Here is a 25,417-nt window from a genome sequence, read left to right as displayed (position 1 = left end):
GGAAAACAGACCCATTATCTAATATTTTTACAATAAAATATGTATACCTCGTCGGTGTCCGGATACTCCGGAAATGACCGCGCTCCGGAATCTCCGGATTTACCCCCACTTTCTCGCGTCACATGAGAACGCGTCCGAACGATCGTCGTCGCGCGCGCGCGGAACGTTGGTATCCCTGGCATCAGTTGGCAGCAGTGAGCAGTCTGCCAGTGTAGTGACAGCTCTCCGCGGTCAGCGCGACTGAGCGCGATCGACGCTCGACGTAAACTCCTTGCCCGTCGCACCGTCGCATCCTCGCGTCCCGCGGGCGACGGCACTGACGGCAGCGTGCCCGGCTGGCCCGGCATAGCGCGAGAGTCACGCGCGCGATGCCGCGATGCCTCGTAACGACATCGCCGTGAGCGCGGCCGACCGTGGCCGTCGTCGTCGCCGCGATCGAACGTCCTCGTCGTCCTCGTCGACGCCGTATTCGTGCGGCCTCGGCCCGCTCGGTCGTCACTCGGACCTCCTCGCCGCGCGCCTTCTCGGTCGCCCGCGTCATCGATGTAACCGCCGCGATCGAACGCTCCTGTCATCGTCATCGTCGCCGTCGCTGTTCCCGTAGCTGTCTCAGCTGTCCGCGGCTGTCGTCGCCGACGCTGTCAACAATTTTTCGCGACGGTGTCGTCGACTTGACTCGGCGCGGCCGAAACATCTCTGGATATTTTTTCCAACGGCGTTTTCAGCGACGCATCTCGTGCAATTGCTTTTTTTTTTTTCCCCCCGTAAAGTTGTCCCGCGACCACGGAATTTTCTAGGGATTTTCCAACGATTTTCCGACGGCGTATATAATGTCGCCGACAACACACCCGATGCGCGAGGATGTGAGTCCTCGATTAATTTTCCGTCGACGAAAAATCGCGTCCACCGGATCACCGATGTTTCCAGGGATGCAAACTCTGCTCGCCGACGAATCTTTTTGAAACAGAGGTGAGCCTCCGCGAACGAGTTACCCGGTTACCTGTGACGGTTTTGCTTGTGTGGCGGGTGGTTCTTTGAAGAACGAAACGTATTTTCGGCAGTGACGTGCGACGCGAATCATGCGAGAAACGTGTATAGATTGATAAAATAATCAAGGAAATAACGTATCGCTAAATTTATACCTTTGCGAGTATATATACCTATATGTATATACGTATATATAAGCTTACAAATATATATATATATATATATATATATATATATGTAATTTATTTCTTTATTTATATACAATATACACATATACTTATTTATTATATATATATATATGTGGGTGTGTGTGTGTGTGTGTGTAACATATGTACAAAATTTAAACTCTGATATTTTCTGAAGACTAGTTAATTTTATCAATCATTGATTTTACTCGTACTAGCTCGTAATAGCTATAATTTTTTGCTCCTTTTTTAACGATACATCGATTTTGCTTTTTTGTGTTAGCTTGTCGTAGCTATAATTTTTTATTGCTCTTCTATAGTATATAATGTCAAATATCTGAAATAATATTATTCAATCTTAAAGTTCTATGGACTGAAGAGCCAGTTAAAGATTAATGAATAATTTCTCTCTGTTGAATATTTTGCCTTTTAATTTTATTTTTACCGTTGAATTTCGCGACGTACACGCAGATGGTTTAATGTTAAAATCATACGTTAATTACATTGTCGTTCTTTTTGAGAAAGAATATCACGCGTGTCCTTCAAATTTCACTTTTCAGCATTGTCAAATTTTTATTAATCGATTTTATATTATGCAATATTTGCAAACATTTATATCATAAACAGTAAATAATTACCTATTACACCGTTGTTTATATACAAATTGTTTACCTATAAGGGACGTAAGCCATGAAGGATGTAATAAAATTTTCTTAAGAAAAACTGACGCGTTGACATTTAAGCTAATACTTAAGATTGTAGAAAGTAAATTTAAGGAGGAAGAAATTGGCGTTTAATGTGTAAAAAATATTACTTGGAAAATGTAAAGAGAAGAAAATTATGCGAAAGGCACTTAATTAATATTACTTAATGTTAACGACGATCAATCTTTTGAAAAATTAATGTCGTACTTACTTTGCAGAAGAACAAACGTGCTGAGAAATGAAGAGATTTAGCTGGACCAAGTAAAAGCTATTCTGCCGTTGAGAGGCAAGGATCTCGCTGGAGAAAAAAAACAGAACGAAGGTCAACAGCGAACTCGGCATGATCCGTAGCGGAAGTAGAATCCGCTCGAAAACATTAGGCGGGGTGGTGGAGGCATGGAAGCCGAAACTGGCCAATCGTCTCTTCGGAGGCTCTTTCGGAGCACCTTGCCATCCCAGGGAATATCCGGATTAGACGTCATAAGAGCCTTACACCAAGTACGATACATTGCCGTTTTATTTCGCACATTTTTTCCAACTATCTGTGTTTAAACTCGTTTTTTGCACTTTTCGATGTTAAGTTTTATTACTTTATTACATTTTATTTATTGCACGGTTAAAGAGGATTCTTTTTCTTTTAGCAGATAATTGTTAATCTTATTTGCAATTGGTGCTAAAAATATCTGCTGCGATTTATATCAACTCTTATATTAAAAATTATTAATTATTATATTAAAGTAATTGTTATTAATTATTCATATCATTTTTATTGCTACATACCTCTCGTTGAGACAAAAAGTTTTAGCTTGTCTTGCTCGTGTTGCAGACAGTTGTGTCACTGCGCTCAGCTTTGGACTCGTCACGCGAGGAGCTCCGCCGACTGCGGGAAAGCGTCGGGAATTTTTCCGGCGAGAGCTACGCTGATGAGGTTGGCCGTCTGGCTCTCGAGAATCACGTGCTCAGGCGAAAGATCCTGAGTAGAAGCTGCAAATTCTCGTGCGATGCGACGACCAGCCCTCCGCTTCAGTCGAAACACGTCCGACTCGTCGTAGAAGCCCATATGGAGTGAGTACAAATTGATTTAATCGCTAGCGTAGAAAATGGATCCTTCGATGCGAGGATTCGATCGACGAATCGACGGCAGATTCATTGAAATTTTTTTACATAACGGTCAACCGACGGATCCTGAGGAAACCACTATGGATGTGCCCAAGAAGATTGCTACTGATGCTAAGATCGCGTTTAACGAACCAGCCTCTGACCGCGACAGTGGTAGCAGCAGCAACAACGATAGTCCTGATCTGTCTTCTCGTGCTAACCGACCCGACAAGTCTCAAGATTCATCAAAATCTTCCAAAAGCACAGTTAATACCAAAATTACCGAGATAGTTTCCCTAAATGAGAACCACAAATTCTCGACTTTGACAGCGAATGTGACTGGCAACGAGGATGAGCCTCGAGTGGAAATCTCAGGTAGATGATTCATAAAAAAATATAAGCTAAAAATTTTTTTTAAAGAGATATTGAAAATTATCGAAAGCACGATTTATTGTTAGACTTTTTTAAAAATATATACGTACACACACACACACACATCTTTTATTAAAATATTTTTAAACGTGTTCTATTCGTTGGCGATTCTAGGCGATGCAGCTAATATGGATCATTTAGACATTCCTGAGAAGGATACCGAAGACTTGAGTTTGAAATCCATTTCTGAGGGCGATAATTCCGTGTTCAGCGATCAAGTGGATCAATCTCAGATACATCGGCAGAGTCAACCGGGTGATTCGCCGAGACCGAACGAACACTCGGAAAATGAATCGGAAGAATTGGACGACATCGAGCTGATATTCACGACAGACGAGACATGTCGCGATCTCGGTCTGCAAGAGGACCTAGTGTCTATTACTGAAACGGAGACCTGGCAGCGCGCGGGCTCTGGTGGCCAGCCTATCTTACTTAAATACACAAAGTCAGCGGAGGGCGAGTCGTTGGTCTGTAACGGTGAAAAAACCAGCTCCGTCGAGGAGCCCGTCTCCTCGCAGAGTTCTAGCATCGATCGCGAGGAGAGTGTCGATAGATTCGACGAAAGCTCCAGTACCAGACTCAACAAGATGTGGTCGCAGTGCTCCGTCCTGGTTGAGACTGACATTAGCAAGTGCGGTGTATTGGAAGATACCGAAAGTACAACAGGATCATCCTTGCGGCATGTCACGAGGAGAAACACTCTCGCTGCGCCACCGACGGCTTACAGGTTTACAATATTAAATAATATGCTTCGAGCAACTATTTTTAACCTTGCGTCGTGTCTAAGAAATTCATAAATTGTGATATTCGTACAATTTACGTTGATTATATATTTTTAGCTTAAAATTGAACGATTTGGTCGATTGTTGTTATCAATTTCTAATTGTATAAATATGTTTTATTGTTTTTTTTCTTTATTGTTACAATTTTATAATGTATTATTATCCGTTGTCCTTCCAGACCTATTATTCACCGGGAAGCTCTGGCTGGTAGTCGGAGAAAGACCACTGCTCCATTGCGGCCGGTGATGGACCGTAGTAGTGGTGCCCGAAAAGAATCTGGTGCCCAGACGGACATCTCCGCGCTTCCAGCACAATGGCGATCCGAGAGCTATCTCGCACATAAGGTCGCGCATACCTTTACGACACTACCGAGCAAGTTTGCGCTACCAACCGGAGTGCCTGGCCGATTGAGGCTGTCGGACAAAACTCGAGAAGCTAGAAGAGTGATGTTGTCGGACATCAGCTTTACTAGCATGGTACCAGAATTATCGAGGAGCGCGGATCACTTGTGCCACGAACCACATGCGCAGGTAAAGTTAAAACAAATCTATTGAACAAATTTAAGTATGTTACTAACGCGTTAGGCTATAAATAGGCTATATAATTAGACGGTAAAATAGATAATAAATGTTTTCTCAATATTTTAGAGTTTACTCTTTGGAGATAATTTAATTCAAAATTTAATTATAGCACAAAAGAAGGATTAGTAAGAGTGAAAGTTTTATGCAAAAGTTTTTAGTCATTAGATTGTAAACTGCATACAAGTAAATCAGATTTCCTAAAGAATCGTTATTAAAACCAGTATAATGGTTTTTTTCCTTCTTCAGACGTGTCTTAGTTCGCGCGGCTGTGGTCTCCGTACACCGGAAGTTCATAGACGCGAGTCCCTGGGCTCTCCCGCGGGATACTGGCCCCGTTGCAACCCCGCAACGGGTCTGCCGAGTCCCTGCGACTGTCGGCTGTCAACCGACCTGTATCCTTCGCGATATCGCGGCTCTTTGACGTCGATACCGTCGCCTGGACTCGAAGTTGTCGGCGGTCCTCCGCGAAGACACTCCTGGAGAGCGACAGCGGCATCCTTCGACACGTGGAGGGTCCCAGTTGCAACTTCCACACCAAGGCCGACATGGTCCTCGATGCCATCTTCTCCAACACACGTGCATCCCCCGTCGACCTCCTCAAAAATTTCGAAAAACGCACCAAAGAGAACGCGATCCAAGGTGACCTTCCAAGGTACGGTATATGTACAAAGTGATAATTGGGAAGTTGCAAAATGAACATAATGCAAGAGGTATTTGAGAAAGGAAAAATTTACATTGATTCAGATAGTGAGTTCAAGATGAAAGAAAATGATAATAACTTCCAGAGTGTCCAATGACGCGCGGTAGTCTACCCAACTTGCGTTCAGACTCGGTCGGCGGCGAAAATAGCGGAGACTCTACCGAATCGTTGATCGACGAGGCCGAGGATTATCTGCGGCGAAGCATCGATTCAATGTTAACGATATCGAGCTCTAATACGGATTATTGGAGCAGGCAGACAGCAAGGCGAAGAAGGGCGCGAAGACATTCGGAGCCAGACTTGATACGCGATTGGCATCCTCCTCAGGACGCCAAGCCATATTTGCCAAAGGTATATTGGTCACGTTCGTGATTTTTTACGCTTCAATCGTTGAATTCTCAATGTTCTAAATTTATAACTTGAATTTTTGTGTTTATCCTCCAGATACCAAGAGATCTCAAACTGGATCACCTAGTAAAAGTCATATCGCCGGAGGGCAGGGTCCTCCAGGGTCGCGTGAGATATGTAGGTCCCGTTCCAGGTCGAGAAGAAGTGCATGTGGGAGTGGAACTGCCATATGTTAATGGTTCATCTGATGGTACTTTCCATGGCAGAAGATTCTTCGATTGGTAAGCTTACGAGATTATTTCTAAAATACGGAATATTTCGCAAACGCGAAGCTCGAGTATTATACTTTTTTATTTGAAACTATATTAGGGAATAGGAAGAAAAGTTACAAAGAAGAATTCTTGAACGTAAATAAAAATTATAAAATCAACTTAGCTATTTTTTTCTGTTCGTCTTTAAATTATTTACACAATTTCGCCGTAATAACCTTTCCGTTTTTAACATTTCCGGACATGTGCCGCTATAAAATAAAGTGTTTGGTGTACAATTAATTAAATTGTAATTTAATAAATCCCATCGTTTATTTTAATCAAGAATAAATGTTATTTAACAGCGAGCCGGATCGAGCAATCTTCGTCCCCTTCAAGAAGGTGGTGCTTGCTTGGTGCACCACTTGACCCGAAGCACCGACCACCATGGTCACTCCTCGTATTCTACTCTCCCAATACACCATGTAAGAACTGGTCGATGACATGTAAGTTATGCTTGTGGATTGTCATCTTCGAAAGTTAGCCAGTCTCTGATTAGCGAGATGACTATTCCTAATCTGTGGCGATTCTATAATTCTACTATTCCCACACAGAATCGTCTAACTACGTGTTAAAGTTTGTCGAAAATGTCGAAATGTAAAAAAAAAAAAAGACACCTTCGGACACCAGTGCAATAGCAGATTTGCCAAGATATATATTAAAACTTGTTATAAATCGCACCCACACAACAGCGAGCATTATGTGATCAGCATAATTATATTTGTATATACTATATGTATATACATACACGTACATCCAATACTAATCAACTTTGTGTGATATCTTCAAGTGAGTGGATTATCGCCACTAGCTGCAAAGATAGTAGTGATGAATTCCGCTATATCAACGTCTTACTGTGTTTGATTTTCTAAGAAATAATGAGAGAAACATAAAGATCAGAGATACTTGAGTATCTTTGAGAAACTTAAGTACTTATACATGGTATCAGTGGGTGTTCCGAAAATAAGAACAAATAGCAACAATGAAAGATAGGTACTTTGGAGAATGAGGGAATTGAAAGAACAGATTCGTGTAATTGAAAAAGATAAAAGATAAAATCAGCAGCCAACTAATTTCCAGCAGAAATAATCAAAATTAATCGATAGTTTCTATCAATAACCAAGAGGCTACGTGCAGCAAACTCTGCTGTTTTATTTCACAGCGTGCCACACGCATTGTGATCGTATTTTACGCGAGTATTCTCGGCGACAATGTTTGCTTGCCGCGCGATATTGTAACGTTAGATTGTTAAGGGATTGTGTTCAAAGAGAAAGGATAAATTTTTTATTTTGGCTACTGCGATCAATTCTTATTAATACACACATCGAGAAAAGTTTCGCGTTTCATCCCATTTTCTCTCTATATATCAAGATGGAAAATAATTCTTTTCGTATAACTTCACCTAACAGATTGTTTCCTTTAGTGCGTAATATTAGTATTATTGACGCTGTTTCTCCGTCAGATGAATAAATGTGCAGTTTAATCGATATAAAATAAGATTACGATATAAAACTTTTTTTCGATGTGCGTATTTTTGGACTGAAACTAAAAAGAATATAGAGATAAAAGCGGTTCGCATAAAGACAGTAAACGCTATCGGATTTGTTATCAACTTAATATCTTCGCGCGTTGCTTACGAGCTTTCGATGAACAAATGTTTTAGTGTACGTATGTATATGTATTTTATGTATATGTATATCTATCTGTACATTTTAAAGAGACACGCGTATATAAAGTGTGGGCACTACACTTGGCTGTATAAATACAAATATTAATCATATCCCGCCCGAGGCTGTACCTATTGTCTTAACCGAGGAATCCGAACATTTTTGGTTTATTTTTTTCGAACGGCGACGAAGACCGATTCGACGTGTTCTATCACTGAATTTTTAGATCCATGGATACTCAGCTGAATATTAACGCAAAAACGATGAGATGTCAATCTTCATCACTATTTATTGTACCGTAACCAGAAAATAAAAGAAAATTGGATCACAAGATAAGCTACATCATCTGCCTCGAAAATCTTTCCTGAAAGCCTTGAATTCTTCGACATTAAAATATCGAACTTGCTTATAGATTAGACTCGAGAATTTACATCTTTTATAGACAACTCGTTTACTAAAGTCTCGTGTCTTTTATTCCCAGAGACTTCCGATGATTAAATTTCGTTCGTGCAGCCTTCGTCGCTATACGTACAAGTTATAACTTCTAATTACTACATTAACGATGTTCTGCGCCGTCTTCGATTTGCCTTGGGAAATTACAAACGATGAGCCGGATAGTCGGCATACCAGCTGAAAGCTCCGTTGGAGCCAGTATGTCCTCCGAAATCGACATAGTCCAGGACACGTGCGGCCGATCGCTCGGAACGCTGTATCTCAGAGTCGTCTTGATGAGAAGCGCTGGATACAGCAACTGGTACATATGCCTCCGTTTGTCTGGCCACCCTTGATAACGAGGGTGTGAGCGGATTCACCTCGATGACGTCGATACCGTCGATACCGTCGACAGGAATAGCGATGTAACGTCGACCTCCTAGTACACCGCAAACAGCGCACAGCAACGTCAATGCAATACCCTAGAAAAAAAAACATCAAATTTTATTTAATACTTTATCAGTCGGGAGCCTATTAATAGGCCTTTTACTGCCTATTGACCGCTCATCGATTGGATATTAATTGACAATGAACATTTCGTTATTCTTATCATTCTGTTACGTGTACCGATTTCCAAATTTTGTTCGAAAAACATTTAGAGCAGTAGATAAAGCGTTAATATAAATTTTATTTCTTTCTTTGGTACTTGAAATTCAGTAATTTTAAAATCAAAGCAAGGATTTATAAAATGAAATTTGTACACATATTCAAGAATTTGATTTATTGAAGAGAATCTATCAAATTATTTTGTCAAAATAAAAATTTTGATTTTAACATGGTCTCATTTTCATTTTTATTATGGAATTATATTATTCTTTTTTAATTATTAGTCATTTCAACGGTAATTAAAAATAATTTATTTCAATATAAGAAAAGAACATATTATACACAAAATAATGAAATTTAATTTTGAATAAATTTTTGTGAAGCATACTTCTCGAGTCTTTTCTTATTATTAAAAAACTTAAGATATTCCATTTGTCGAATGCAATTTAACTCTATGTAAAGAGATTAATAATAATGTTATTTACCAATGATAATGTTAGTAACAATATAAATGTTATTTACCAAATTATTCATCATTCTTGCGGTGAGCTGAAAGTAAACAGGAAATCGATTCGTCGAACTAAAGAGAGGAGCTCAGTCGTCGCCGTTTTATACGTTTCGCTTCTCGCCGCAGCTTTCTAGTCTCTCTGGAAGGAACCGACAATTACTTCTGGCTACTTCTTACACCATGTTTATCCCAATCCGCGAGTCAATTGTCGCGCTAGGCTGGTACGACCGCGAGCCATTAAAACGTGCAGCGGAGTTCTCGAAAAAAAATCGTTATATCCTTCTTCCCGAGTCACGCCTTGGCACTTTCGATCTTCTTTTAACCGAACTTTCGATCATCCTTTATTTTCCCCGTGCGTTTTTCTTTCCGCGATTCGATGCGGCACGCTTGCCGATTCAGCTGCTCGTTGACGGTTTAATAACTTGAACAATCAGTTTTTAAAAAAATGAATTTATTTTCTTACATTCTTACATTCTTAAATCAACAAAAATTAGTCTTTTTTATCATTATATACGCTTGTCTAACTATTATAATAATGATATCAGTATCTTTCTTTTCTTATCACATTTTATCATTATTAAACAGAGTGAGCTGATAAAACTTGCGTAATAATTATTAATGTACTAAATCTTTATACTATTGAAAGAGCTACTCTCACATTTGTTTTTTTCCGTTTATCCAACTGTTATCCTTAGAAAATCATTCCATTATATATTACGATTTAATTATTCACTCATATCGCATATATATTATCATATGTTAATACAGTTAAAAATAAGTTACAAAAATAAAAAATCAAATGCGTATGTCATAATATCTTAATATCTCCATTCGTTAAAAAATAACTTCAACTATCATTTGTGTTTAAAAGTAAGAAGCGAAACCTGAGTTTAATCGTGTTTTATGAATTTACGATTCCAATATATCAAAAATATTACATCCTATATACTAAAAAACAGTTAGTGTTTTTTATATATACATATATAAACTTTGATTATAAAATAGGAACTACTATATATATATACGTATATAAATAATACAGTATAGTGACTCCAAACAGAAAAAGAATCGAACTTAATACTTGGTTTCGCTCTGCATAATGTTTGGATTAATTTGAATAGTTCGATATGTTTCATCTAAGTTGCTATTCATTCAAGATTATATTATATTATTCGCGTAGTGTGTCCTATATTAATATTTTTCTTTTACTAGTCAGAGAATTGTTCATTTACTTATTTATCGGTATTTCTCATTTCTTCGATCGGCTGCTCAGATTCCTAAAAAGTTATTATAAATGAAATAAAACGAAAAGAAGAATTGTCAATATTCACATCAGTTTCGTGAGTCACAGTATATATTCTTGAAAATATGATAAATAAACATTATTACCTCTTTTGATACCATTAATTCAATTATTTCTTGAAATTAATATTGGCCTTATGAATAGCATTTACTCAGGATCGGATAGAATGAATGGAGAATTGCATCTACGACGGCGAGACAAACGTGTGAAACTCACTTCTTCGATTTCAGCCAATCCCATTTGTACCAAATTATCCCCAATGTTCTGTAATGATAGAGCATTTATAAGGACTTAACAAACACGTTTGTAATACGTGTTCTAAGTTTTTCTTATAGGAAAAATTATTTTGATACAATTTTCAAATGAAATATTAACATCGAATACAGCTTTCTAAGATATTTTTAAGATATGTCATTAAAATTAATTCCACGCAACAGAGTGTGAGCACAACATTCACTACATAAGTTTTTTATACCCCTTTCTTACCCGATTGCCAGCCTTGTCGTACAGATCAATGCAAGGAATCACTGACCCTTTACGGTGAGGTTCTTCGTCTGCGACCACACTCTCTTTGTAGCCTTTGACTGTAGCGACAAGCGGTTCCCATTTCCCTAAATGAACAAATTCAGCGAACTTCTCGCAGGCTTTGGAAGTCCACTTGTCTCCTCTGAAAATAACAATACGTTTCATTGGAGGCGATCAATAACTGAAATGAAGTCATTGATCAGTGAGATATTGATTTACGGTGGCTTCACGTTTGTCAGCGAACACTCCACCGCCTGCTGTCGTAAGCTCAACATGTTTGTACAGAGTTCCAACATATCATCTTCATGCACGATTTTCACATCTCCATAATCCACAAGAAAGACTTGGTACATAGGGGAGTTTAAGACGGACATTACTTCTGCACGATACCACTTGTTGTCATATTTATGTCTGACTGCTACCGTTTGGCCTTTTATTATCTAGAATTAATAACCTGTTATATAAACTATAGATATAATTGAACTATATTATTATTAGTGATAATATAATATCGTATGTACAACTTTATCTCTCGTTTATATTTATTTTAAATATCTTGCTACAGCAATATCTTAAAGTTAATCGAGTCACGTCTCTTCCGCTTACCGTTTTCAAAATATGGAGCTTGCAATTTTCCTCATTATTGTAATATTCCGTCATCTCGTATACCAAGTGCTGTAACTCGACGTTTGCACGATTTATCACTTGAATCCAGAACAGGTTTGGCGACTTCATCGCAGATACAAATACTTCCATTGAACCATCTATTAAAATTAAAATTTAATTGTAATACAGTATCAAACAAATTAATGAACTTCAATGAAATGCTATAAATTATAATTCACAAAAATCAAATGTTTCACGAATACAAGTTGTTTTTATTGCGTACTTTGTAATGCAGGATTTAAAATAAGATGCTTAGTTTTACTTTTTATCAGACTAGCGGCTAACTTTACTTGTTCATCAGTCCCTTTTATTACTATATTTCTGTGTCTTGTATCTATAAAAAATAAATTACCACGATTACTACAACAATTGCTATTATAGATTGTAACAGAATTAATACAGAATAATAAAAAAAAAGGAATTAATTGTATATCATAATATACATAGTTAACAATGAAACAAAATATATTAATCAAGACAAATCGTGTAACAAACACGTTAAAATGATATGTACCTTTGTAATTAGCAATAGCTTCATAACCTATGATTTTTGCACCAGAAGACTTTTCTATTTCTTCCATAGCACACCTATCTTTCTCTATTATTCCTCTGCAAACATCATATGGCACTAAATAATCATTAATATCACTATCAGGACCGTTTATCGTGTCTTCATCATCAGAATCTCCAGGCATTCTTCCAGATGAAAGATACATCTCTAGCCGACATTGAGCTTCGAAATTTTTCTGAACTCTGTCTTCTATTTCTATAACGGCTGATGCTATTTGGTCAACAGTTCCCTTTATTGTAACCCTTTGCTTCAATCCAACTGCAAAGAATTATTAATTATTACAGTAACATGATACAGCAACATAAGTAATCCTATCGTTACTCAATATAAATTAGCACCATTCTCAACTGTAACTTTTACGCCGTAGGTTTTTTGAATCTGTTGCACAAATTCAGCTGGCCTTCGAAAAACTTCTTTAGAGGCTCCGAAAGGCAGGAACAATTCAAAGGTTTCGATGACAGGTTGATTCTCTACTATATATTGTATCATACTCCTCGCCGAGGTAATGTTTTTCATGTCGTCGGACCATATGTTACAGATACGTTCTGAATCAAATGGGATTTCCTCATCCATTTTGATGCGCGTGTTGGTTAACTCTTGGATATTTGTTATCACAGTACCACCTTTACCGATAACAGCGGGTACATACTTATGAGGTATTCTCAATTTTACACAGACTTCCTTGCGTTTGGACTCTCTCTTTGCTACCCGATCATGTTTCTTTCTATCATCGTCATCATCATCATCCTGCGATACGATATTAATAAATAAACTTGTATTTAGCAAACAAATAAACTTTACTGAACTTCATATAGACAGATTTGTAATCGAGAAAAAGTGGCATAAAGAAATTTTGTGGTAGGAATGCAAACTTCACCTTTTCAAGCATATTAAACAACACAAGTGCCACTGACAGTCCAAAAGTTGTTAGAGATATGCCTAATAAGATCGGCAATACCGAATGTCTGTTCACACTTGATATCCACTTCATTTTTCTATGGATTTAACCAAAATGATGTATCTCGATGTATAATCTCTGCAACAAAATATAAAAACATTGAAAACATACATGTATTATTTATACGTATAATTAATAATTTATACATATTTACATATACTCATTTACATAATTAAAAAATATATATTCCACATTTTTTTTCACTTTTTATTAATACGTAAAAATTTTCTCAATAGTAACATGTGATTATCTTACGTTTTCGGCGTAAAATTTAATAATTTAATCTAATATTCAATAATTTCATAAAGAGATACATCTCGTGTAAAATCTCGATTTAACCGTGAACTCGCTGGTGAAAAAATTTCTCATATTTTCTCAGAAATTTTCTAAGAATTTAGATTTATGAAAAATTTTGAAAAAATATATAAATAATTTCTCAGATACTTTCAGAAATAATTGGATGATTTTCGGAATACCTACTTCAGTATCCGTATATGTATGAAAATTTCTGATAAAAACGCAGATTTTCTTATATTTATTCAGATTTCTACAAAGATGTGTGTGTGTGTGTGTTGGCGGGAAAAATCTGAAATATTTTATTATTATTTTGTCAGTTTTTCTGAAAGATGTTCCAATTTGTGTTAAAAGTCTGAAAAAAATATTAAAATTCTAAGACAGTCTTAAAATGTTGATGGAAATTCCGATTAATACCATGAAAAATTCTGAGATCTTTTCCAGGACTATTATTGGAATGTGCTCTACATTAGAAAAAATTGGGACGAAAAGATGGAGAACAAGTTCGTCCTTTTATAATGCTGTATTCATCAAAAACAATAGAAAACAATTGATCAATCAAAATTCGCTAAAGAAACAGAAATAGAGTCTGTCTTCTAACTAGGTATTGCTGAACTGGCCGCACTAGTTCAGCAACAGAAAACAGACCCCTAACGATCCCTAATCAACCCATCTATTTCTTCTTTTTGCCCGGGTGCTAATTAAACCAGGCAGTTCCATTCACCTTCCAGTACGGTATACAGTTCGTTGATATCTTTAGCGATTACATCACCGTTCACGTGTTATAACCTCAGTCGTGGATTCGCGTTCCCGTTAGAAACGCGAAGATTGCTATTAACAAGCATTAATGAGAGATACCGATAATATAATGAGTCAGATGCTTTTCTCGTCCGATTGCGCGATCGACGGAAAGAAAAAAGATGCGGCCGCTTTCCTCGCACTTGGAAAGAGACGCGCACCTAACCTCTCATTTTCATTCTCTTACGTTTCTCCTATATTGTCCCTACTTGTCTCTGTTAAATACAGTTATCGGTTATAAATACGCTTCACATAACACACATGACATAATCTGTTAACGTAAATCGAATAGATACCTCAGTTAAATAGAATCTGACCACGCGGAATAAGAAATACAATCTCTGCGATAAAAGATAAGACCCGGCGGAATACATTACTGCACTGTACTGTACATCACTCATCTCTCGGAATTCGGAAGTCGGAAGCCGGAACGGAGCACTATACGCCATACGGCCTATACGCATGCGTAGAACGTTATCATTTATCAACCATAGATATCTGACCACGTGTCCACGACGCTTGAAATCTTTGAAAATCGTTGCACCTAAAAAGAGATAGATATATACATTCGAGCGTTGGAGAGAGAGCGAGAAAACGAAGGCGGGCCTGGAGTGCAGAAAGTGCAGGCAAGTAGCAGGAATACGGGCGCGTTCGGCAGACCAAGACCAAGCCGCTGAGTAGCAGTCGAACGTGCGTGGCTCTTACTTTTAGAACCAACCAATCAACGCAGTGTGTTGATAAGACGAACTCAACAGTTGTGATGTCTGCTAAACGCGGCCAATTCCGCACGTGACGTTTATAATTCGAAAAATGGAACGGTCCGAAGTGAGTCGCGAATTCGAGTTTCAAGGGCTACGATGTACATACGTACATACGATCTTGATATTAGGAAGGTACGACACATATCTTACAAATAATCTGAGAGTGTAAAATTCAAATTGAATTAAGTTCGCGGTTGCATATCGAAATTATGTGATGCTTGCTGATAGTTTTTTTCGATTTTATCGGAATATATATTCAGCTGATTGACTTTGACAATAGGCCTGTTTCGTTTTAGCCGAACTTCTTGCACAGTTCATCTTTCCTCTTTTTAATTTCTTTTCACGTTGGAGATAAAAAGAGAAAAAAAAATGAAAACTGTGTTAATTCTTCACGTGTCCTTCGCACCGCTACTCGCGATTAACTTCAATGAGTAATAAATCCCGTAGCTTGTGAATTATATTATGTAACTGTGTATTCAATATATATCCTTGACAACCCTCGATGGAATGGAACGTCTTCAGTCTTGTCCGTTATCTTTATTGTTTTGTTGTTATATATCTAAACCGGTTTGTACTGGTATATCTAATCGAGCTCGCGCAACGTCGCTCCGTCGAGTGTTTGACATAGATATCGGAGAGCGGTATACGTGAAAGTCGCAGGTCGCAGTCGGTGGAAACCTACATCGCTGTTATCAGACAAACGTCTGTCAAAATCCGTTTGAAAGTCGGTATGCGACGTACACGGTGAATCCTTGAAACTGAGTTAAGTTGATAGAGGACTTTCATCGCCGGGAGAAATATTTAGAGATTACGCGAGTACGCGCCCGTGGCATCTGCAAACGCGTTTTGACGAATCGATTATTATTTATCAATTTCCTGATTTAAACAGCGCAATGAGTCGAAAATGGAAGGTTTTGGTGGACCACGGGGAGGTGCCCAAACCCGGAATCGAGTTGCTTAAGGCTCACAAGTAAGTACGTCTGTGAATAAATTTGGAATATTTAAGAAAATTATGCAGATCACTCATCGTTTACTATCGTTGATGTAGCTGTGAGGTCACTACTCTGGAGAATTATGATGCAGATGTATGTCGGCCAACAATATTGAAAGCTCTTAAGCAGGGCTTCGATGCTGTATTCCTCGCTAGCAAAGTTAAAGTTGACAAGGAGTTTCTCGATACCGCCGGTTAGAGATCCATTTTTATTGCTTTTCTCGATAGAACTTCTTCATTTCCTGTCTTGAGCGAATCGCAGCCGATCAAATTTTCTCAAGCAAAAGTCGTTCCAACGTTTGTTTAAATGTTTAAAAAATACGCTCTCGCGAAACTTAATTGATGTGTTTTCTACAAATGCCTATTATATCTTGAATGAAAAGCGCCAAGAAGCGCGGGCAAAGGAGAGCATTTAAAATTGTTTAAATGTTAAAATTAATAAAATCGGCTTGGAACGGCGCGATTTTATTTCAAGACTTTCAAGCACAGGATGATAAGAATGAAATGAATCGATTGTAAATGTTTTTTTCTTTAAGTACGCGATATGCGAATGCATATTTTTTCTTTTAAAGCGTAAAAAAATGTGACTGCGAGATTTCATCAAGTAAATCAACGAATTTGATTTTCGTTTTTCAGGGAAAAAATTAAAGATCGTGTCGACGATGTCGTCCGGATATGATCACATAAATACTACATTAATTAAAGAAAGAGGAATTAAAGCCGGCCACACACCGGAGGTGCTGTCCGGTGCAGTCGCGGAAATGGCAGTGCTCTTGTTGTTATCCGCGGCGAGGCGCGCCCACGAGGGTCGCCAGAGGCTGGAAAAGTAACTGTTTTGACTCATTTTAGATTGCAATTCAATTGATATAAAAATCTTTGCTCGAAAAGTCCGATAAGATTAGATCATTAGATAGAAAAATAATCGATATAATCAAAGTACGTTCTTGTTCAATGAATATCGGTTCACTTTCTCTGGTACGTTTGATAAATATTCTCCATGTATATTTTTTTCATTCTGTTTATATCGCATTGATACGTATGTAAGTATAGATCTAGCCGAAATGGTCTATAAAAGAATCATATATTGAGTCTGCTTCTATCGTCTAGCTTTTATCAGGTTTCTTACACACGTATAATCGAAAACTGTACAGTGTAGCAATGGATACATGATACAATTAATTACGTATAATTAAGGTGTGAGAGAAGTACGGGACCACAGTGGCTGCTGGGACGAGATTTACGAGATTCTACGGTCGGCATCTTTGGCCTAGGAAGAATCGGCAAAGAAATAGTTAAACGATTAAAGGCATTCGAAGTAGGGAAATTTATCTATACCGGACGTAAGAAGGAAGAAGTAATAGGTACGCTCGCAACTTATTGGGAGACTAATATTTTTTTCAGTCTCGATGTTCTACATGTCTATATTCTACATTGTCGATATATTTTAATTCATACATTTTACCTATAAGAGTTCAATATGCGAAATACAGATCAAAATACATATTTTTTTATTATATTTATTATATTTATCTAAAAATATAGAAATTCCTAAGAATCTAGATTCGTTAATTAAATAGATTTCCAATAATAAATAAATCTTTAATTGCTTCGTGAAAATTTCTTCTGCGTTTATCTGAATAGTACATTTATAGGATTATTATTGGAACGAATTTTTTACAAACGCGTAATCCAATAATTACACAACGCATCAGTAATCCTTTAAAATGAGTAATATATATGATTCAGAAAAAGAACTTGGAGTGGAGAATAAAACTTGGGATGAGTTTCTGGAGCAGAGCGATTTTCTCGTGATTTCGGCACCTCTGAACGATGAAACCCGAAAATGTTTCAACGACAAAGCTTTTGACAAAATGAAGAAGCAACCCGTCTTCGTGAACGTGGCTCGCGGTGAGATCGTCGATACCGATGCACTTGAGAGAGCTCTTTGTAAAATGAAGATATTCGCTGCCGGACTAGACGTCACCGATCCGGAACCGCTACCACCTAAACACAAACTTCTAACACTACGTAATGTTGGTCGGTATAATCATTTTCATTTTCTCGTTATTTTTTCTTACAACACGGAACATCGCACACCTGAGTATTAAAAAAATCGATCACGCTCTTAAGAATTCCACAATTTCCAAATTCAAGGAATGTAATGCTGTAATATATCTAATATTGCATCATAATTTACGTGTAGTGCGTCAGATTAGCAATTTTATATTTTGGTAATTACAGAAATTGTGCCACACTTAGGCAGCGCGACGACCAGAACCCGTGATGACATGGCCAAAGTCGCAGCGCAAAATATTATCAACGGTCTTAAGGGCGAAGACTTGGTATACGCTATACCCTAAATCCATCTTCTTTGTACGTTGTGCATTATATATTTGTCACTTTATTTATTCAAAAATGTTATTAGAAACAATGGTTTAATCATACGATTTAATAAGATTCTCTTTGATTCTTCTTCAAATTGCACCAATATAATCACTTGACTAATCCAAATTTGATCTCATAATGATTAATTAATTATATCCGTCAGGCGATCGAGTAAAGGAGATTAAACACGTTTGCATTTGCGCTGTAATGACGCGCCAGAAAATTTCATGTAATTTGCAATACCATATACAGATAATTATGGTTGAAGAAAGTTTTATAAGTCTCTTATAAATTCCCAATTAGTATAAAATATAATAAGTTGAATTAAAGAAAAGTACGATAGCAAACTGGCACTTTTTTGCCATTTTGCGTATACGTGGAAAAAAAATTAGTTGCACCATCAAATTAATGTATAGAAAGACATTAATGACATACGCCACCAACACAGGCATCTTAGGCTGCGGTCCACTTGACGCTACAAATGCTTCGAAGCATTTCTCTTCTCTTTTCTTTCAATGAAGAAAGAAGGAGAAGAAGAACGCTCCAAAGCATTTGTAGCGTCAAGTGGACCGCAGCCTTAATGATATGCGTAAAGCGTAAATAATCCAGCAAAGTATACGCATCTGTATAATTGTTCTGCCTCATAGATTTAATAGAAACGATTTTATAGAAACTGGTATGTATTTTGTGTAAAGTAAATATTTTTATTGGTATATAAAATGAACTTTTTCTACATATTTTTGAAAATCTTGCTTATCAAATCCAATTAATTTATTTATCGTTACATTGAAATGGTTTTATAAATAATGCTACGTAGGATATCTTCAAAAATTGTACAACGGCGTTAGTACATTTAGATGTTTCTTGAAGTCTCATAAAAGATATCACGTGTAGTATTTTTTTAAACAAATAAATAATATTCTTTGCTCTAAGTATAAATCTCTGAAGTTCTAAAAAAAACAAACAAACAAACCTTCTCTGTGTGTAATTAGTTCTTACATCAAAATATTATATAATAATTACTTTTCAAAACACACTCGCAACATTATGAACAAATGCAAGCGCGTAAAAACGTGAAAACGTCATTCTTACAAAAAAAAAAGAAAAGGAAAGGAAAGAGACTGTTCTTATACAGTATTTGCAACGATTCACAGATTCTGAAGTGTTCAGCATTTATCACCCATAATGAACAACGGGTAACCATCAGGCTTCCACCACTGCATTTTTTAAACTACTTAAAATGGGGTCAATCTTGTTCTCCAGCGACAACACATGGCCAGTGTTGCAACTGTGACTAGCGATAAAACTAACAACCAATGGCAACTTATTCATCTGGATTACCTGAAAAGAAAATAAAGAAGATTCTCAACTGCAAAAACAATTTCATCAAATAGACAAATTATACTCGTATAATACATTAATTGTCGCGCATCTTACCTGGTAATTACTGTACGCGCATATAACGGTTTTATTTTTGCCAAGTCCCAGTTTACTTCCCTGATCCGTAGCCATTCCGAAAGTGGATAAAAAACTGGCTCTCGTAGCTAACTCTGGTGCCTTTTCGTTAGCTACGGATATAACAGGCACTCCGTCCCTGTCCGTAATTAATATGCTGTGCAAACCTTCTACGTCGGTCAGCAGTCCGTAAAGAAACTTCTTCAATTCCTGAAATAGCAAAAACGCAATCTGAGCAACCAGAGCAACAGATAGAATGTCGACCGTGATCCGAAATATTTCACATCTGATCAAAACAAAGCGTCCTAACCTCAAATGCAAAAAAATGCGACGCTTTTTATAGCGAATGTCCAAACTTACAACTGTCATTCTTTCTGGAAAACGTGGCCGTAAACGACGACCAAGCGATAGGATTAGTTTCTTCGGATGCGCACGATCGTCGAGCGTTATCACCTTTCGCCTTCGATAACCTTATCGCGATACACGACACACGACACGCGTTTTCACGATCGATGAGACGTGACGATTGCTACGTGTAAAACAGCAATAAATTCTAATTGTTCTTACAGAAGCTCCACCGTCATTTCACTCTACTGGGATTTGATATAGGGTTTGACATCAATCACTCCTGCAAAAAACACCGCAAAAAATATAGAAAAATTAAAAAATTTTGCGAAGTATTTTAAAAAAATATTTAATTGCCTACCTCGCGATATCGTTTATTAGTACACCCACTTTGTAGCTGAAATCTTTGTACTCTTCAAGTTTCTTCTTCTCTTCGTCTAATTATACATTATTTATATTTTCTATTTCATTTCGAGAAATGCAAGACAGAGCAGGTACACAAAGAACAAACCTACAATCAGTTCCGTGCAGCTGAATTTCTCTTTTTCTCTTATCTTACCTTTTCTCAACCGACAACCGACAACTAACGTGTCTATCTCATTTCAGAGTGCAGAAAGTGTAACTTAGCACAGTTAAAAGAGCAGTGTGCCAACACTCGCACACGACGACGCACGCCAGTCGGCTAGTGCAAATTAGTGCAAATGGTGCAATTAGGCATTACGCCCGTTAGGTTAGGTTAGGTTATGTTTGATCACGTCGTGAATGTCGTGATCGGTATGTACCATCGGTATGTACGAGAATTACATAAATTCGAGTTGTACGCTACGCAAAACGGAAAAAATCCGCCAGACATTCCGCAAGAGACTTGTACAATTCGAATTTCGTGCGAGGGAAAGCCAACACTGATTGTGAGACAAATTGCCAATAATGTTATTTTATAATATGCGATACAACGCGCCGATGTACCATGTATACATCAATGTAAATTACTAAATTAAGAAATTACTCCCTCTAATGTTGAGGTGGAACCGACGAGGTCTCACATCGCTCGACGTGTCATCCGACTGGGAACGTATCTGTCGAGAGGTACGAGATAACACGTAGAAAGGTGCTGTATCCATACAATATCTTTTTTTTTTCTTCTTCATGTAATCGGAGGCGATCTATCGGCACGTTGTATCGCATATTATAAAATAACATTACTTGCAATTTGTCTCAGTGTTGGCTTTCCCTCGCACGAAATTCGAATTGTGTAAGTCCTGCGGAATGTCTGGCGGATTTTTTCCGTTTTACATAGAGAACTCGAATTTATGTATGGAATTCCCATATGGGAAAGTCCAGTGGATTCCTTTTATTTTATCTAAAATTCAGCTTACGTTAGTCCTTGGAAAGCAAATTTTGTATTTAATTAGTTTTGAAAGTGACATGTGTTCGAGATGTTGCAGAATCACCGACTGTTCTTTCGATCAGCAGTTGATGATCTTACTTTTTTTTATCTTTGCCATTTAGAATTGAAATTTTTGAACTAAAATTAGCCAGAGTATTTTTTCCTCTTGAAATTTAGTTTGTTGGAAATGGAATTAAAAAAAAAAACATACAGAAGAGTAAATATATAGTGCATAGATAACAATAGGAAATAATATTTTTAGTATTATATATATATTGTGAGATTTTTATACTATTAAGTTATTTTTAATTACAAACAATTCTTGGATTATTATTATTATTATTATTATTTTTTTTTTAAGAAGAATTGTAAAGTTAGGAATTCAGGGAATAATAAAACTGCCAAATGTAACGAGAGCTCCATATAATGCATATTAAAGTTGATATATCCGATGTTAAAAAATGACATATTTAATATATCATTTAATATATTATTTTAATGATCAACCAAAATATTGCATAATTATAGAAAAAGGGGAGTTGCTGAGTTCTAATGTTAATTATTGGAGACACAAGATGCAGCAGCTAGAGATAACGGGGATTATACTGAGGTTGTGCCTACTCAACGTTCTAACGATAAACTGGAGCAGCGCAGCTGTAGTACCTCATAAGAATCCGGATCAAAGTCTGATTATGCTGGGTGGTCAAGGCTTGTATAACGCCAGTGACGATGTAGTGATACTCAATGCCACAAATTTCAAGGCAAACGTTTACGGAAGTACCAGGAGCTGGCTGGTCGAGTTTTACAACAGCTGGTGCGGCTTTTGTTACAGATATGCACCGACGTGGAAGGCTTTGGCGAGCGACGTTCTGTGTAAGTTATTTATTGCAAATATATGTAAAAAAATTGTTTATATAAACAATTTATTAAATCACACATATTTAAGTGATTTTCTCCAAGAATTAATTTGGTCAGAATAGAAAATGGCATTGACAAAATCATTCGCTCACTTTTGATTCCCTTATTTATGTATATGTATATACATAATAATTAGTTACGATGTTTCAGCTTGGAATGATATCGTCGTTGTCGCGGCTATAGATTGTGCCGATGACGACAACAATCCAATCTGTCGCGAGTACGAGATTATGCACTATCCAATGCTGAAATATTTCTCTATAAATGCACACCCACCGTCCTTGGGTATAGTAATAGAAAAGGGGGACAGCGTTGATTCGGTGAGACATAATTTAATTAGCAGGCTCGAAACGGAACAACAGGAAGGACGAGGATCTACATGGCCTAACATTGCGCCATATAGGTATATCATAAATTTTTCACAGCTAATTCGTAGATATTTTCTCGTTACGACTAAGCAAAATGATTTTTGTGTGTAATTCATAATTGTTTGTATTTTTTCTAAAATTATTTATATAATTCACAATTTATATATATATATATATATATATATATATATATATATATATAAAGGTATGCTATAAAACTTATTTGTAGTTGCTTTAGATTTATTATATTTTAGATATATATTCTCAGATTTATGACAATTTAATGTTTGTGAATAAGACAAGCTCAATTTAAAAAAAAAAAGAATTTTTTCTTTAGCGATTGTCTGTGAATAAGTCAAGAGATTAAATTTTTCCCTATTTTTGCGTAACAAAAAATATGTTAATACACTTAATACATCGCATATTTGTTCGCAGGAATGTCGAAATAAAGGACATTTGGAAAACAGCATCTAGCAATGTAAAGCATTTCTTCCTCATTTTCGAGAACACGGATTCACTCCTGGGCGCGGACGTTATTCTTGATCTTCACAAAATCAGCAGCTTACAGATACGTAGGGTTACCTCCGACAACGAACTACTGTGCTTGATGAACAAGGTTATCAAGTTTCCAACCTTGATAGCTTTCGGACGCAATGAATCGCAAAGGGTCGTCAGCGTGAGAATACCAACGAGGCAGGGAGTTCGACGAGCTATCAAAGATTACTTGATTGCAAGAGGAGTAAATATCGACGAAGTAGGTACGACGGTGTCTCGTGACACTGTGCAAAATGCGGAGAACGCGCATCGAACGAGAAGCTCAACGATTGCGAAGGGTTACGAAGTGGTGGAGGAACAACTAGAATTGTCGAAAAAGACCGGTGATTATTTGTATCAACTCGATCTGGAGAGTGCGCTGCGTTATTCGATCAATCATGAGATATCCTTGACGAAGTCGATAGACGGTGAGAAAATGAAGGCGTTACACAAGTATCTCGCGGTGTTAGCGGCGTACTTTCCTCTACGACGTCATAACGTGTATCTGGAGATAATACGCGACGTCGTCGAGAAGAAGAACGCGATGACCGGCGAGGAGTTTAGCCAGCTGGCGAAAACGACGGAGGAAGAAATGTCGCCGGTGTACTCGGGCGCGCCCCGTCAGTGGATAGGATGCAAGGGTAGCACGGATTCGTATCGTGGATATCCCTGCGGATTGTGGACCATGTTTCACACGTTGACCGTAAATTTCGCGCTGGAGCACAACAAACCGTTCGTTACTCAGGCTCTCTCGCAGGATCCCGCGGCGGTGCTGCGAGCGATGCACGGCTACATCGGGATCTTCTTCGGCTGCGCCGACTGTGCCGCGCATTTCGTGGAGATGGCCGGCACGAACAAGATATTCGACGTGCGCACCAAAGACGAGGCCGTGCTCTGGCTGTGGCGGGCACACAATCAGGTAAACGCTCGACTGTCGGGCGACGATACGGAGGATCCCGAGCACAGGAAGATACAGTATCCCGCGGCCAAACACTGCCCGACGTGTAGACACGTTAACAATAGCTGGAATGAGGAGGAGGTTTTACGATACCTAAAATTCAAATACAGCTACAACAGCATCAAGTTCGACGGGATCAGCGATGCCGATGACACGGGCATGACGAATGGCAACGGCTCGAGAGTGAAGCCGCAGAGACTCGCCAAGGAGACGACGAAGCGCGCTACAGCTTTCGGTTGGGACTTGAACATATTTGACATCAGCATCTGTGTGGTGTTATACGTTACTTCGGCTGCGATACTCGTGTTAGTATGTATCAAGTTCGCCGTTAAGAGGACATATAAAAAGAAAGGTCACATTAATTTATTGCCTAAAGTATAATTTTGTTTTTTATTTTGGCGCTTATACTCTATGCGCGCGCAATCACGTAACGTTGCTGGACCAGCAAGCATCGCTCAGAAACTTGAGTTTCAATCGAGAGAACGGTAAATCTCAAATCTTTAGGTTGTGATATCTTCCAACTGGGCAAATGTAATTTAAGAATTTTTCTGCGTTAAACCAGTGACGCCAGTAGCGAAACGATAGTAATCAACTAATCAAAATGAATCGAAATGAATCGATAAGCATTTACTAGATTCCAAGCAAGATGGTTGGAATCAGATAATTTAATGCAGATTATGTCAATTAGCATTTTTCTACTGGCAAAAATAGCACGCATTTTGTATAGAATATTCCCAAAGCAGGAATCAACGATATATTCTGTCACTGTTTTTATATATATATATATATAAAGATTGAATTGCCGAATATATATAGTTATAAAATTTTCCCCCAAGTGTTCTTTTGAATTAACGATCTTGCT

The 25,417-nt window shown here is 37.7% G+C and overlaps 5 protein-coding genes across 17 annotated transcripts; 3 read left to right on the top strand and 2 right to left on the bottom strand.

The window, feature by feature from the left end:
* Positions 1 to 192: 192 nt before the first annotated feature.
* LOC143902295 (uncharacterized) lies at positions 193 to 8,132 on the top strand. 2 transcript variants are annotated; one of them, XM_077415054.1, is made up of 10 exons: positions 193 to 969; positions 2,095 to 2,374; positions 2,703 to 2,941; positions 3,021 to 3,349; positions 3,521 to 4,133; positions 4,367 to 4,718; positions 5,016 to 5,421; positions 5,555 to 5,820; positions 5,914 to 6,098; positions 6,431 to 8,132. In XM_077415054.1, exons 2-10 carry the CDS (start codon positions 2,273 to 2,275, stop codon positions 6,492 to 6,494), a joined length of 2,556 nt encoding a protein of 851 aa, XP_077271180.1. In that variant the 5' UTR covers positions 193 to 969; positions 2,095 to 2,272; the 3' UTR covers positions 6,495 to 8,132. The 2 variants fall into 2 exon arrangements, with proteins under 2 accessions (XP_077271180.1, XP_077271182.1); XM_077415056.1 differs by having other exon boundaries at positions 194 to 969; positions 3,048 to 3,349.
* Papi (tudor and KH domain containing protein papi) lies at positions 7,978 to 14,903 on the bottom strand. Of its 3 annotated transcripts, XR_013258325.1 has the most exons (11): positions 14,750 to 14,839; positions 14,380 to 14,668; positions 13,281 to 13,439; positions 12,742 to 13,150; positions 12,347 to 12,661; positions 12,056 to 12,166; positions 11,773 to 11,930; positions 11,386 to 11,606; positions 11,128 to 11,308; positions 10,728 to 10,905; positions 10,098 to 10,615 (listed from the first exon to the last, which is right to left on the bottom strand). XR_013258325.1 is itself a non-coding variant. In XM_077415071.1 (10 exons), the coding sequence occupies exons 2-10, from the start codon at positions 13,392 to 13,394 to the stop codon at positions 8,389 to 8,391; spliced, it is 1,875 nt and encodes a 624-aa protein (XP_077271197.1). In that variant the 5' UTR covers positions 13,395 to 13,439; positions 14,750 to 14,903; the 3' UTR covers positions 7,978 to 8,388. The 3 variants fall into 3 exon arrangements, 1 of the variants encoding a protein (XP_077271197.1); XM_077415071.1 differs by lacking the exons at positions 10,098 to 10,615; positions 14,380 to 14,668 and adding an exon at positions 7,978 to 8,706 and having other exon boundaries at positions 10,858 to 10,905; positions 14,750 to 14,903; XR_013258324.1 differs by lacking the exon at positions 14,380 to 14,668 and having other exon boundaries at positions 14,750 to 14,903.
* A 272-nt stretch (positions 14,904 to 15,175) lies between these two features.
* On the top strand, positions 15,176 to 19,885 carry LOC143902301 (glyoxylate reductase/hydroxypyruvate reductase). 2 transcript variants are annotated; one of them, XM_077415075.1, is made up of 8 exons: positions 15,196 to 15,346; positions 16,104 to 16,184; positions 16,263 to 16,399; positions 16,842 to 17,031; positions 17,400 to 17,566; positions 17,952 to 18,242; positions 18,447 to 18,578; positions 19,745 to 19,885. In XM_077415075.1, exons 1-7 carry the CDS (start codon positions 15,264 to 15,266, stop codon positions 18,563 to 18,565), a joined length of 1,068 nt encoding a protein of 355 aa, XP_077271201.1. In that variant the 5' UTR covers positions 15,196 to 15,263; the 3' UTR covers positions 18,566 to 18,578; positions 19,745 to 19,885. The 2 variants fall into 2 exon arrangements, 1 of the variants encoding a protein (XP_077271201.1); XR_013258326.1 differs by lacking the exon at positions 19,745 to 19,885 and having other exon boundaries at positions 15,176 to 15,346; positions 17,952 to 18,363; positions 18,447 to 18,580.
* Positions 19,745 to 21,078, bottom strand: Lamtor3 (Late endosomal/lysosomal adaptor, MAPK and MTOR activator 3). The gene is made up of 4 exons (XM_077415084.1): positions 20,752 to 21,078; positions 20,406 to 20,673; positions 20,028 to 20,255; positions 19,745 to 19,931 (listed from the first exon to the last, which is right to left on the bottom strand). Exons 2-4 carry the CDS (start codon positions 20,412 to 20,414, stop codon positions 19,794 to 19,796), a joined length of 375 nt encoding a protein of 124 aa, XP_077271210.1. The 5' UTR covers positions 20,415 to 20,673; positions 20,752 to 21,078; the 3' UTR covers positions 19,745 to 19,793.
* LOC143902296 (sulfhydryl oxidase 2) lies at positions 21,059 to 25,253 on the top strand. Of its 9 annotated transcripts, none has more exons than XM_077415057.1 (5): positions 21,119 to 21,298; positions 21,413 to 21,476; positions 22,306 to 22,650; positions 22,846 to 23,098; positions 23,499 to 25,253. In XM_077415057.1, the coding sequence occupies exons 1-5, from the start codon at positions 21,134 to 21,136 to the stop codon at positions 24,934 to 24,936; spliced, it is 2,265 nt and encodes a 754-aa protein (XP_077271183.1). In that variant the 5' UTR covers positions 21,119 to 21,133; the 3' UTR covers positions 24,937 to 25,253. The 9 variants fall into 9 exon arrangements, with proteins under 9 accessions (XP_077271186.1, XP_077271185.1, XP_077271183.1 ...); XM_077415062.1 differs by having other exon boundaries at positions 21,283 to 21,298; positions 21,413 to 21,498; XM_077415060.1 differs by lacking the exon at positions 21,413 to 21,476 and having other exon boundaries at positions 21,059 to 21,177.
* The last annotated feature ends 164 nt before the right edge of the window (positions 25,254 to 25,417 follow it).

The sequence above is a fragment of the Temnothorax americanus genome, unplaced genomic scaffold, assembly GCF_048541705.1.
Source record: "Temnothorax americanus isolate GAGA-0224 unplaced genomic scaffold, ASM4854170v1 Scaffold4, whole genome shotgun sequence".
NCBI classification, from domain to species: domain Eukaryota; kingdom Metazoa; phylum Arthropoda; class Insecta; order Hymenoptera; family Formicidae; genus Temnothorax; species Temnothorax americanus.
The sequence above is the reverse complement of the archived record's forward strand: the minus strand, read 5'-3'. Positions and strand labels throughout refer to the sequence as shown.

Bases quoted from the DNA above. Each gene is read 5' to 3' on its own strand.
- Papi (XM_077415071.1), bottom strand. From the start codon at position 13,394: ATGAAGTGGATATCAAGTGTGAACAGACATTCGGTATTGCCGATCTTA. The intron at 13,151-13,280 runs GTGAAGTTTGCA...ATCGTATCGCAG, and splicing joins TGTTTAATATGCTTGAAAAG to GATGATGATGATGACGATGA. The intron at 11,607-11,772 runs GTAAGCGGAAGA...TATTAATTCTAG, and splicing joins AGCTCCATATTTTGAAAACG to ATAATAAAAGGCCAAACGGT.
- LOC143902296 (XM_077415057.1), top strand. From the start codon at position 21,134: ATGTTTGATCACGTCGTGAATGTCGTGATCGGTATGTACCATCGGTAT. The intron at 21,299-21,412 runs GTGAGACAAATT...TCTAATGTTGAG, and splicing joins AGGGAAAGCCAACACTGATT to GTGGAACCGACGAGGTCTCA. The intron at 21,477-22,305 runs GTACGAGATAAC...GCATAATTATAG, and splicing joins GGGAACGTATCTGTCGAGAG to AAAAAGGGGAGTTGCTGAGT.
- Lamtor3 (XM_077415084.1), bottom strand. The intron at 19,932-20,027 runs GTAAGATGCGCG...TTTTCTTTTCAG, and splicing joins GCGCGTACAGTAATTACCAG to GTAATCCAGATGAATAAGTT.
- LOC143902295 (XM_077415054.1), top strand. From the start codon at position 2,273: ATGGAAGCCGAAACTGGCCAATCGTCTCTTCGGAGGCTCTTTCGGAGC. The intron at 4,134-4,366 runs GTTTACAATATT...TTGTCCTTCCAG, and splicing joins GCGCCACCGACGGCTTACAG to ACCTATTATTCACCGGGAAG. The intron at 4,719-5,015 runs GTAAAGTTAAAA...TTCCTTCTTCAG, and splicing joins GCCACGAACCACATGCGCAG to ACGTGTCTTAGTTCGCGCGG.
- LOC143902301 (XM_077415075.1), top strand. From the start codon at position 15,264: ATGGAACGGTCCGAAGTGAGTCGCGAATTCGAGTTTCAAGGGCTACGA. The intron at 16,185-16,262 runs GTAAGTACGTCT...TCGTTGATGTAG, and splicing joins GAGTTGCTTAAGGCTCACAA to CTGTGAGGTCACTACTCTGG. The intron at 16,400-16,841 runs GTTAGAGATCCA...TTCGTTTTTCAG, and splicing joins GGAGTTTCTCGATACCGCCG to GGAAAAAATTAAAGATCGTG.